The 14,092-nt window shown below is 27.3% G+C and overlaps 1 protein-coding gene across 1 annotated transcript; it reads right to left on the bottom strand.

The window, feature by feature from the left end:
* Positions 1 to 852: 852 nt before the first annotated feature.
* Positions 853 to 1,926, bottom strand: LOC111039987 (the record flags this gene model as incomplete). Its single annotated transcript, XM_022323678.1, has 1 exon — positions 853 to 1,926. A coding segment is annotated over one exon (540 nt), but the record flags the coding sequence as incomplete, so codon positions are not given.
* Between the last annotated feature and the right edge of the window lie 12,166 nt (positions 1,927 to 14,092).

Raw genomic sequence — 14,092 nt, 5'->3', positions numbered from 1 at the left:
TAGTATATTATATTTATATATAGTCAATAGAATATATAGTATTATTTATAGTTTCTATAATGATATTGTACACAAACGGTGACCCGTGAAACCGTTTGATTTTTATAGTAAGAGCCGGTACACACGACCGATATTTCATCGTACGATTTATTTATCGTATTAAAATATTATCGTACGATAAGGTGTTGGTTAGGTACACACGACCGACATTTTATCGTACGATCTATATCATATATTATAAATTATAATATATCATCAAAATTACGTATTCGGTATGAACTGTGCAGTGTTATTTGAGTGTTGTGTATTTTACAGTTCTCACTTTAAGTGCATTTTAACAATTAATTCCTAGTTTATTATCAAAAAAAAAAAACAATGAATGATATTATAATTGTATATATGGGTTATAAAATATTACTAAAGAAAAAAAAAGAAAAAAATCGAAAAATGTGGGTCCATCCATTATTATCCACTCGTTTATCGGAAGGTGCGTTTTCAATTAATTTTGAAGGTCTTAGAAAAGATCCAGTAAAATTTTTTAATTATTTTCGTATGTCAGTATCTGCTTTTGATGAGTTACTTACAACATTTGTTGGTCACAAACTGATAAAAATGGATACAAATATGCGAAAAGCCATTACTCCAGCTGAAAAATTGGCAGTCACTCTAAGGTATAATTAATACTAGTAGTACATAGGTATTACATATTAATATTATATTTTAATATATTGTATTAATAATAGTCCTGTTTTTAATTAATATACTTTATAAGTCAGTTTATTTAACAATTTACATTAGAAATTCATTGCTAAAAATAAAAATAATAACTAACGTTTTAATTAAAAAAAACATTTACCAGATACTAGTTACTAATTTATTTGTTTAATTAGTAATAATTTATTTTGTTATTAAAAACTCATCCATTATATCAGAATCAGAATATATCACATCCCTCCCTGGCACAATATCCGAGTGATGTGAAAGTGTTGATGTAGAATATGGAGAAGGAGAACTGGCATTTGATTGGTGTGGAGATTCTGGGGAAACGACATTAATATGTTGAGACGAAGCATAAGTTTGAACTGGGGGTTGTAGACTATGAACATTTTGAACATTTTGAGATTGGACATAAAGACTGGTATTCCTTGCAGGTAATATGTCGTATTGAGTATTTGCATACTGTGATGATGTTTGTTGTGGATGTATATATTGCTGATTGTTCGGGTTGTACATTCTATACGGACTAAATGGAAGTTGATGGAAGTATGGGTGATGCTGAAAAGATGTGGATGATACATTTGGTTTTATTGTCTCCGGTAAACTAGAAGATTGGCCTCTCTTTATAGTTTGTGCAATTTTGATCACCTCTGATCTGAAAAGTAGTGTCTAGTCGTCGTTAAATTTTCTAACTATCGGTAACAAGGAGTTAAAAAATTCTTGATGCTGATCTTGTTTATAATCATTAATCTCTTTCTGTGTTTGTACTTCTAAATATTCTAAAAACTTCTTTTCGACAATTGATTCCTTTTGTTTGCTCTGTTTTTTTTTGTTTAGTCCAGAGTTGTTTGAAGTTGAACATTGTTCTGTCACTATTTCGGATGTTTGTAAGTTATGTTCAATATTATCATTTATAGTATTATTCGCAATATCATTGTCATTTATAGTATCATTCTCAATATTGTCATATGCAGTATTATTTAAATTAATAGAGCTTGAAGTCTTTCGTGGGGTTATTGTTTTAATGAGGAATCTTAATTCATCATGATATAAGTATGTTTTTTTGGATTTTTTCCTGGCGCCATCGCCTGATTTTGGCTTATCTTCCTTTAAACTTCTAATAAATGCATCTCGAACATTTCTCCATTTCTTCTCTATATTATTTCCTACAAATGTAATACGTAAATATAGGCTTTTGAAATATTGGATTTTTTTTTAGATTCTGAGCGAAGCGATGAATGTATTGGTTTTACAATGATGTTTGTTTTTTATTTATTTTTTATTTTTTATAAGCATTGTAAGTTAAAATTTTGCCAAATTTTGACAGTTATCACTTATCAATATCTCGAAAATGCACAAATTATTTAGTAGTTTCAATACTCTACGCCGACAAACCGTCTCCGCTCAGAATCGTTTTTCGTATTCAATGATATATTATTTTAATATTGTAAAATTATAGATTATAAATACTCATGAATTATATCACAACTAAAAATAACTGTAATTTATTATTTATTGGTTTTAGATATCTTGGTTCAGGATGTACATTTAAGGATTTACACTATTCGTACAAATTAGGAGTCTCATCAATAGCTATGATAGTTCGAGAAGTTTGTTCAGTTATATGGAATGAACTTGTTGGAGTTTATATGCCCACTTTTACTGAACAATACTGGAAAGATATTTCAACTGGTTTTGAGAAACAAGCAAATTTTCCTCACTGCATTGGAGCGGTAGACGGAAAACATATAAGTAGTAGGTGGGGCACTCCAGCACACTTTGTTATAATTAAACACAAATAGATCACAAAAATGAAATTAAANTGGATTATAAAATAAATAATTAATTTAAATATATATAGTGTAATAAAAATTGTGTTTTGATAAAATTGATAGTCAATTGTACTTAGTAAAAAAAAATACAAATAATAATAATATTATAAAATATTCATTTATTGAATAAAAACATTTTTATTATTTAATAATAATATTTATTGCAACCACAAGAATTTACAATTTTACATAAGTAATCAGAACAGTTGCAAACTCATTCTAAAAGCACCCATTGCTTGTATGTGGATAAGTTGTGTTCATAAAATACAATAAAGTTCCTTACAATATCAAAATATAATAACATCAAATACAATATCTCAAAAACAATTTAAAATGATATACATATTATTATATTATTAGGAAAAAAAAAATATATTGAAGATTATTTGATATGAATGGGTTATTCCACTTTATTGTTATTTGTACCTATATAAGTATAAGTATTATGAAACTCTTTTAGTCGTTTGATTAAATAATTGATTTAAATTTTGGTTGTAATTTTGGTGTAATTTTTATTAAAATGGAAGATACAATGTATTTTAACAGCCTTAAACATTTATTAAACAATTCAAAAATCATGAACAATAGTATACAAGGAGAAATGAGTGATTTAAGTTGTTTTAATAACCATTTGTTAGAATTAGGTTACGGATACGTTGTGGCAAAGTCAATAAAATATGAAGGTAAATTATTAATTAGTATGAATACTGAATAGACTATAAAATATAGTTATTAATTGAATTTCAAAATATAAACCAATAATATTAAAATGTGTTGATAGGAGAAAACTCTAAGTACAGATTTTCACTTGAGCGTGGAGAGTTGCCAATTAAATTTATGGGCTGTCCATTTTTAATTAAACAGCACATTTATTTTGAATGTGTTAATGGACCTAATCACAAATCCAAAGAAAATACACATGTAATAACACTATTTCTATAAATTTCTAAAATCAAATTACTTACTTACATATTTATTTTTTTTTTACTTTTTTGACATTTATAGAATGATCATCCTACTTGTGTTAAAAAAAGGTTTTCTATTAATAGCACAAAAAAATTTAACTGTCCAGCAACTTTGGTAGCTGTGAAATTATTATATTTCCCTGATTATACTATTGAAGAAAGCTCATCAACTAATTGGAGATCTAAAAAACAGGTACCTGGAAATACAAAATAGTTTATTAATTTAAAGAATTTAGCCCATTTAAAAATTATTTTAATATTAGTTTAGATGATAAAAGTATAAAACGCTGGTAAATATAACTTTGTAATTTACAGATGATAGAAAAGTTAAAAAACGAGTTAAAATTAGAAAATGTACAAATAGAGGCTAAAGAAAAATATTTACTACTTCTGTCACTTCCTTCAGTACACAATCATGCTATAGAAACATCTCTTTTAAATCTACCTATTGATAGTTCAATATTAAAAGAAATTTCCCGTTTGGTGAATAATGGATTTTCTAATATTAAGATTGTGTCATCTATGTTGAAGGATTTTATTGAAAGAACTTGTGCAACTGCACCTTCTCCAATATCACGAGCGTTTTATCCTGATGAAAAAACATTAAGAAATTATATTATTAAATTTACTTATGAAAAACACCAAAGTAAAATTGATCAACATGCTTTGGCTGTTAAAATCGAACAATGGAAAAAATCTCACTCAAATGATAACTTCTTTTTTCGGCCATATAATGAATCTAATGGTAGTATAAAACCACTTCTTTTCTGCTATCAAACAGAATGGCAAAGACATTTAATAACAAGATATGGTAACATTTGTCTTCTTGATGCAACTTATAAAACGACAAAATATACCTTGCCTCTATTTTTCTTAGTTGTCAAAACCAATGTCAATTATTGTGTAGCTGCAACATTTATTGTACAGAGTGAAGATGCAGATTCCATCAAAGAGGCTCTATACATGATTAAATCCTGGAATGATAAGTGGGTTCCTCAATATTTTGTTACTGATTATTGCGAAGCAGAATATAATGCTATAGCCAAAGTGTTCAATAATTGTCCTACTTACATTTTCGATTTTCACCGAGAGCAAGCATGGTTGAGATGGGTTAATAAACAAGGCAATCTACATGTTAAAGATGATCGTGGTCAAATACTGACACTTTGGAGAAGTGTAGCCCACAGTAATGACGATAGACAATTTGAAGAAGCAGTAGAAAAAATGAAATTGACTGCCGCTTGGTTAAGGAATCCAAAAGCTCAAGAATATTTTATAAGAACTTGGCTCTCTATTGAAGAAAAGTGGACTAATCGATTCTTTAAAGACGAATTTGATATTAAAATTTCGACGAATAATGGAGTAGAGACACAAAATAAAATTATTAAGAGCTTTTATTTAAAATTGACAAGTGACAAGTCTCTAAATAGTACGATAGAAACTATAATTGATCAATTTTTACCAGAATCATTAAAAAAATATTCTATAAAAAATTTAAAACTTACAGGAGAGTATAAAAAAATGTCTAATGTTATACCTGATTTTTTACATGGAAGACCAGAACCATTCGTCAAGCATATTTATTCAAGATTTTCTACTGCTCAAAATATATATTCTGAAAACAAAATAAAAAAGTTAGAATTAGAACATTCATTTCATGTTAAGAGCGAAGATGGAACTTGTGTTTACACAGTTAATTTCCTAATACCAAATTGTACATGTATTGATTACATTAAATTCCATTGGCCATGTAAACATATATGTGCAATTTTCCTTTACATTCCAGGTTATTCATTTGATGATCTACCTGAAAAATTTAAAAATAATTCATTCATATCAGCTGATCCTTATTATTCTATAAAAAATATACACTGTAAAAACATATTAACAAAATCACCTATTGATGTATTGAAAAAGGAAAATGCTTCACAATTAAATATTATAGACATAGACAACAGTATAAGTGATCAACATAATCCAATTCCAGACACTGAAAAGCAACAAAATCTTCCAGAACAATTTCGAGAAACTCTAAAAAAAATGTTAGATTTAACATATATAATTAATTCAAATGACCATTCGAAAGAATTGTCTGAACAACTTAAAATTTTAAATAGTATTCATTCAAATATGAATTCTATGACAAATAAAGACAATGGTTTAGTATTATTACCTTCAAAGCGTTCGTCTACACAGTTATTAGATATACCAAAATCACACAAAAAAAAGAAACTTGCATGAACATGATTGTTATTATTATTATTATTATTATTATTATTATTATTTGTATTTTTTTTTACTTACTACTCTACTTTTTTTTTTTACTAAGTACAATTGACTATCAATTTTATCAAAACACAATTTTTATTACACTATATATATTTAAATTAATTATTTATTTTATAATCCATAAATTAACCACCTATACATGTTTTAATTAATTATTTTGTATTGTTTATTTAAATCATTTGTATCATTGTAACATGACTTCCAGCAAAAGACTTGGATTTAATTTATAAATAATATACAATAATAATATTTGATATGAGTGAGAATATAATATTTAAGATAACATTTTTTTTTTGATAACAACAAAATGATAACGGCGGTGGTGGTCTAATCGACTGCGTATAGACAGACCCCTAACTTTAATCGTTATCATTTTATCGTACCTTAAATATTGTGCCATTATAATGGCAATTGGGCGTAATGTCGAAATTCTTATCAATTAATATTTACATTTTACACCACTGACGAACGGTTGTTATTCGTTTTATTTTCGTTCCGTCTTCCGTACGACCACGACGTTTGTCTACGGTCGTTACCGTGTTATTTCAATTCCATTTGTCTAAAGTAAGTTTTTTTAAGATTCTATTATACTACTTATAAACAATTTTAATATTATTTTTATGTAATATGAAATTATTTAGGTATTTATATGTAATGTCACGAAAACAACTCCGTGATTTTGATATATTGGAATTGCTTGGTAACGGCCAAGACTCAGATTTATCATCTTTATCTGGTGATGATGATGATAATGTAGAAGAAGAAAATATATTTCCTACATCAGAACTAGACAGACTTTTAAATGATTTCGACAATGATGATGGCTATGAATTGTTTCCTGATTTATTTGATGTTGATATTCCTACTGGTGACGGTATGTTCAATTATCAATATTTTATATATTTTATAATTTTATTGCATATACCTATATTTATTATTATTTTTTAAATAAATCATATTTAGATGAAATAAGTGAGGGCAATTCTACATCTCAGCCAATTCAAAATACTGATTTATTCATTCCAATTCAAACACCTACTATATCACCTATGGTAAATTTACCATATGTTGACAAAAAAGATATAAAGTGGGATATGAAACCATTGGTATGTAAGGAAATTGATATCCAAGAACCAGTACCTGAACTTTCAACTATTTATAAAACATTAAATCCGTTGGATTATTTCATGAATTATTTTCCTGAAGGAGAGTTTGAGAAAATGGCTAAATATACTAATATTTATGCCAAACAAAAAAATAAATTAAATTTTCATGATACAACCTCCTCAGAAATGAAAGTATTTGTGGGAGTTCATTTATTGATCGGTTGTTTGAAACACACTAGAATTAGGTTATACTGGACAAGTGATTTTAGAATAAATTTAATTGCTGATAGTATTTCAAGAAACCGTTTTTTTTAGCTACTATCTTATTTTCATGTTGTAAATAATGATGAAATACCTGTCAACAATGAAGATAAGTTTATTAAAATAAGACCTCTGTATGATTCATTTCTCAAACACTGTAAAACATTACCCAAAGACACAAATCTGTCCATTGATGAGCAAATGATAAAATTTAAAGGAAAGCTGGGAATAAAGCAATATATGAAGGGCAAACCTTGCCCTTGGGGTATAAAAAATTTTTTATTATGTTCTTCGAAAGGAATGGTCTATGACATGCTTTTATATCAAGGAAAATCAACAGAAATTGACCCTAATTTTCTTAAAAAGTATGGTTTAGGCACATCTGTTGTGTTAAAATTAGTTGAAAGCCTTGAAAAAAATAAACATTTTTTATTTTTTGATAATTTCTTTAGTTCATATAATTTATTTAACTCACTTGACTATTTAGGAATAAAAGCAGCAGGTACAATACGGTTAAATCGCTTTCCTAAAGTCCCAATTATAAGTGATAAAGACCTAACTAAATTAGGAAGAGGTTCTTCATATGAGGTTAGTTCAAAAGACAATAAAATTGGTATAATCAAATGGTGTGATAATAAAATTGTTTGTCTTGGTTCTAATTATGTTACATCAGGAACACCAGACATAGTTAAGCGTTTCGATAAAAAAGAAAAAAGATATATTGAAATAAGTAGACCTGAAATAGTTAGATTATACAATAACTCCATGGGAGGTGTAGACCTCCATGATCAACTTATTAGTTATTACAGAGTTTTTCTTAAATCCAAAAAGTGGACATTGAGATTACTTTTTCATGTTTTTGATATGGCAACTACTAATTCATGGCTACAATACATAATTGATTGTGAAGCTTTAAAAGTTCCGAAAAAAAATACCTTAGATCTTTTGTCATTCAAACTTATTTTAGCTGAATCACTTATAAAATTAGGTAATTCAGTATTGACTCCGACAAGGAAACGTGGACGTCCTTCATCATCCCCAAAACCTGATGCCAAGCTTCCAACAAAGCATCGTAAAGTAGATTCAAAAAATCCCCCATTACAAATTATAAAAGATAGAATTGATCACTTTGCTTTTATCGATAATTTAAGAGATGGAACTTTATGTAAACATATAGGGTGTACAATGAGAACACATATTATGTGTAAAAAATGTAATGTCCATTTATGTTTGACCAAAGATAGGAATTGTTTTTATAATTTCCACACTTAGCTATCAACTAAATCTATTAGGTAACCAAAAAAGTATTTTATTATTTGTACAGTTTTATATTTATAGAGAAGGTTCCTCATACTATATATTGTTTTCACTGGTTATATTTATTTAAAAAATTGTTTTGTTATTCTATACTTAAAAATTTAATTTTGTTTACTATAAATAGTTAAGGTGCTAACAAAGTATTTTATTATATAAGACTATGTAATTGAAAAGACTTATTATTAATCCAAAAATCTCAAATTATGTTTGTGATATTATGATAAATTAAGTTGTTTTTATATTTGTTACAATATTATTTTTTTTTTTACAATTAGTTATGTTATTAAAATATTATGTAACTTACAAGACTTATTCAAAGAATCTCATAGTGTGTAAGTGGTAAATAAAGTTTATATTTTACTTTCTATATTGTCTATTTTATTTTATTAACAGTAAAGGCAAAAGATTTATAAAAAAATAAAGAATTGAACAGACTTTATTTATAATGTTTAGTATTTCATTAATTAACGCCCAATTGCCATCCTAATAGCATAACCTATTATGACCGTTAATGCCCAATTGCAATTACAATGGCATGATTCAATAACTCATGACTTGGTGATCAAATAATTTTGAAATCAAAAATATTTCTTAGTTAGGCATAATATAAAATTAATTAGAAAGCAAACATTTTTTTTTTTTATCAGAACTTAATTTGGGACTGAAAGGGATATACACAAATTGTGAAAAATGTAATAATAAAATAATAATTAATGTTGTAAATACTATTATAGAATGTTTTTTTTAAATAGAATTCAACAAAATCATCATAGTTTTGTTAATAGTTTTGTTTTTATTAATATCAATAAAATATAACTAAACAATATAAACGTACAACTTTCTAACTAGATAAAAACTCTTAATGTTACATACATGTATTAATGTTTGTGATGTTGAGCATATTATATAAAGACTTCAGCTTAATAAATTGATTATTATAGATATATCAAAATAATAACGTATAATTATCTCTCTATGGGTAACAACAATTATACAACAGTCACTTTATGTGAATGCTATTTTAATACATTATAAATAACATTTATTTTTGTGAAGTATTTATTTTAAAATTATTTTCATATTATTTAATTTGAGATTGGATAATAAAATTACAAGCTGTATGGATGGATCACAGTCAAATAGTCAACAGAATTTTTGCAGAACGTGTGAATTGTTATTCATTTTTTCTGTGGCTAATAAATCAAGTGACAATGTCACATTATACATCACGTCATATCCTTTTGAATTTTTTAAATTAATTTAATTTATTTTAACATACAAAAACGATCCATGTGAATGGGTAGTTAATATATTATAATACACTATTTTTACAAAAGCTATGAATTAACTTATGTTAATTCTGTCAATAAACACAACTGGTAGAACATGCAATACATTTTAGCTATAAATTAGTATACTAATATTAGTTATTATACTGTTAAATCTCAATAAGTAATGGGGAAACAATTTATATCAATTGTATGTTCATTGGTTTGGTAACACGTGTGTGTTGGTTTTGGCAGAATTTTTTGAGTGGGCACCCATAGGTATCTACCGTGCCCGGGTGGATGGATGGCGCCCTCTTTCCTCAGATACCGTGACTGCCAGAAGAAATCGTGATTCCGATTGAGTCTTATCAAAGTGTTGTTGCTTTTCTACTTTTGACTGTTCAAAATTTTCAAATTCTCTGTTTAGATTACTAATTTTTTACTTCTAACTCTTTCTTCTCGCGTTTCAAATTATTAACAGCAACTGGAACATCACTTTCCAATAGAACTGGTTCAGTAGCACTTTGTAAAGAGTACATTCTATTACTTTTTAGTAGGGGTGGCAAAACTGCAGCTCACGTCATAAACGTATGTGGTTCGCAACTTATAGTAAGATACAAAATTTTTTTCACTATTTGTTGCATTCAAAAAAATTGGTCCTGTCTTCTTGTTGGGGCATACTGTTGATATTTCTATTAAGTTCAACTTAAAAAAAAAGTTAATATTTTAATACAGCACTAGCATACCTACTTAATTTTTTTCTAACCCAAAATTAAATTATAGAGTATAGTGTTCATACTTTATACAGTATTTCCATATAAGTTAAATTGGAAAAATATCAACATTTTAACTTTTAAACAATTCACTATGAATATTTTTCAACATGAAAACGAAATAGACTGAAATTTTGAAATGTAATAAAAATAAATTAACTTAACTTACTTCTTAAAATGAAAAATTAATTCGTTAATTAAAAAAGAAATTTAGTTAGTTTATTAATTAGTTAAGTTAATGAAAATCGAAATTTAACTATTCAAGTTAAAATAAAATTAACCTTTTAACTCGTTAATGCCCAGCCTTGATTATAGGGAATTGGTATATTTTGTTCTGCTTTTTGGTCCCCTGTCCTGGGCTAGTATCGCCAAGCACTTGCTACAGCTCTGTTCATAAATACAACACACACGTGCATAGTATAATAAATTGTATACATAGTATCTACTTATTACAACTTATTGAGATTAATTGAGAAACTAACTGTTACTTGTTTTATAAATAAGATTTAACATAATATGCATTTTTTTTTTTTACAGTTTCCAGTGTTTTAAAGCCGTGCAGTGACCAGTGTTGACAAAAGCCGAACAGTTACCTGTGTTTTCAAGAGGCATTCGGCCAATATACATTTTTAATTTTTGTTTACGTTAATAGTACATTTAAATTTTTTTTCTGTTTAAGACATTTTTATTTTATTTTTTATATAATATAAAGTTTATTGTTTGTTAAGTGTTGTTCTATTATTATTTTTTAGTTAAATATTTAATTGTATATATATATTTTAAAGTGTAGTGGTTTAGTTGTAAGTAGGTTTTTTTTTTTTGCAGGTAAAATTTTGTGTAACTATAGTATAGGAAAACAAGGTTATAAGTCGAGATTTAGGTTCAAGACTTAAAATAAAGTCGAGATTTCGGTTCAAGACTTAAAATAAAGTCGAGATTTAGGTTCAAGACTTTATTGCTTAGAGTTACTGCTTATAGTTTTCACATTCAATCAATTAAGGCTTATTTTCAAAACTCAAAAGCAATGGAAGTCATTGATTCATTAGCTTTGGCTGATGTTATTGACTAGAGATCTCTTGGTGATGGTCAATGGTTAACTGCAGGTGCAATTGATGCTTGTGTGAAGTATTGCAAATACTGCAAATCTGTCAAACCAAATCAACAATTTATTGTTATACTGCTGTGTGGTTCACATTTTCAACACATGATATCTAGATGTGTTAAATCCATCACAAAAAGTAAAAAAATTCATGATTTTGTTTTGGACTGTACCGCTTTATTAATCATAAGTACAAATCTGAATTCAATAAGGACTACTATACGATTAATGTTTAATATTCTCCTAAATCAGAAAAAAACTTTGTGCTGTGCTCACAGTATGAATGCGTTAAGTGATCAGTGTCATTCGGTTAAAGCAAAAGAACCATCCGACGGTGATGACGTTTCTGGTGATGAAGCAATGTTTACCTATAGCAGCAGCAATATTAAAGAACAAAGTATGTTTTATGTTGATTTTGAAAAAATTTAAGTATAGAAATGTCTATGATACATGTAAAATAGCAGACAATTGTGAGTTATTACCCAATAATGAATATTATTGTGAATTGTTTGCAAAAAAATTTCTTAACTTGTATTTACCATTCACTTGTATGTGGACAAGATTGATGATGCCAGAAGAAGTTATGTCAAAATATTCTGTTAAAACTATTACAAATGGTAATGTGGAAAAGCATTTTGATAACGTAAAAAATTCTTTGATGAAAGGTGAAACAAATATGAAACTTGGTCGTTTTGTTCATAAAATTCAAACTTACACTGAAGCTATGTGTAAAGAAATAAAAGATGAAATACCTAGGGTATTGTACAAACGTAAAAAAAAACAAATACAAAGTCCCTTTAGACATTTTTTAACTGATCATAATTACGCATTGAGTTCACAGTCTAATAAAAAATGTAAACAGAGTAGTTCAGAATGGAATGATAGTAAAACATTTTGCCCTGGTGACCCGGGCAATATCTTGGTTGAAGAACAATGGCAAAAACGATTAAATAGAGTTCAAAATCATTTTAGTCATACTAATATTCAACGGTTGAGTTATGATTGGCAGTATAAAAGTATTGAAAAAGTTGCTGTTCATTATGATAATGATCAAAATGGACAGGATAAAATATTAAACTTACCTCGATATTCCAACCATTTGTTCACTGATATTAAATATTATTCTCCAAGTTTAAGTGAACAGTATGTAGTTGGTGTTTATTTGAGTAAAGGCTATAAGCCTGTGACTCCGTATGGTGAAGATTTTCGTACATTGCAAAACAACTCCTGGTTAAATGGAACTGTGATTGACGCACTGCTATTGACTTACGTGAATAATGAAATTGGTTATATTCCTGTAAAAATAAGCAATACAATTTGGTCAGGTACCAAAGTTGAAATAGCCAAATTTGATTGGACTAAATACTGTGTGTTATTTCTACCAATCAATCCTGAAGGTAATCATTGGTCTTTATTTATCATGGACTTCATTTTGGGTTGTGTATTTTACATGGATCCTCAGTGTCCAGGATCAGGTGACTTGTACTTACCTCAATTTAAAAAAATATTGTTTTTAATGTGTGATAACGAAAAAGCAAAAGATTTACTGCATAAAATGGTTCTGAAAAAAAATTGAGTATCCTTTACAGAATGATAGTAACAGTTGTGGAGTGTTTGTGTTGTATTATTGTAGTACATACAATCCAATGTTTAGTCAGAAATTTTCAAAGGAAGTTAATGTGAGTGATTTAAGAAATACATTGCAGCATCGATGTTTAATGTACTCAGATAGTATGAATGGAAGATGCATAATGTGTGCACAAAATAGAAAAGTAAATTTTACTTGAATTAAGTGCAATAATGGTCAGCGAAGAGTTCATAATGTGTGTGTGTGTAGATGGTGTATGCCACAAATTCATGACTAAAGAATTGACAAATGAAAACTTCACATGTATCTTATGCAATAAGTACCTATTTTATGATTAAAAAATCATAAAATACAAAATAAAACTATAATATGAAATCAATATAAACAAACTAATATAATATTGTAAGTAGATAATGGATGATTGGTTACATAAGTTCGATGTTATTTATATATTACACGGACAGTAAAATTTAATTTTAACATAAAATTAGGTACCTACCTGGCTACCTAAAGTAACTAAGTCATATCTTTAAAAGTGAGCATATTAACTAGGTAGTTAAAATATTTAAATTAAAAAAAAAAAAGATAATTGTTTTAAAATCAACTTAAATTCAGAATGTAACCAGTGACATTTATTGTTTATTAACTATTAATTTTTGACTTAGAACACTGAACAATTTTAGTGTTAACTCCAACATTGACGGTCCTCAGTCCGTATGAAAAAAAGAGGAAGTGCGCTTTAAAGACATTTTCCTTTTATAATTGAAGCATTAAAAATTAATAATGCTACTCTTGGTTTTAAAGTAATGCATTGTTGTTTTAAATTGTTTTTAAATCTTAATATTATTAATTATTATCTATATTGCTTTGTTTTTTT

The sequence above is a fragment of the Myzus persicae genome, unplaced genomic scaffold (assembly GCF_001856785.1).
Source record: "Myzus persicae strain clone G006 unplaced genomic scaffold, MPER_G0061.0, whole genome shotgun sequence".
Classification (NCBI taxonomy): Eukaryota; Metazoa; Arthropoda; class Insecta; order Hemiptera; family Aphididae; genus Myzus; species Myzus persicae.
The sequence above is the reverse complement of the archived record's forward strand: the minus strand, read 5'-3'. Positions and strand labels throughout refer to the sequence as shown.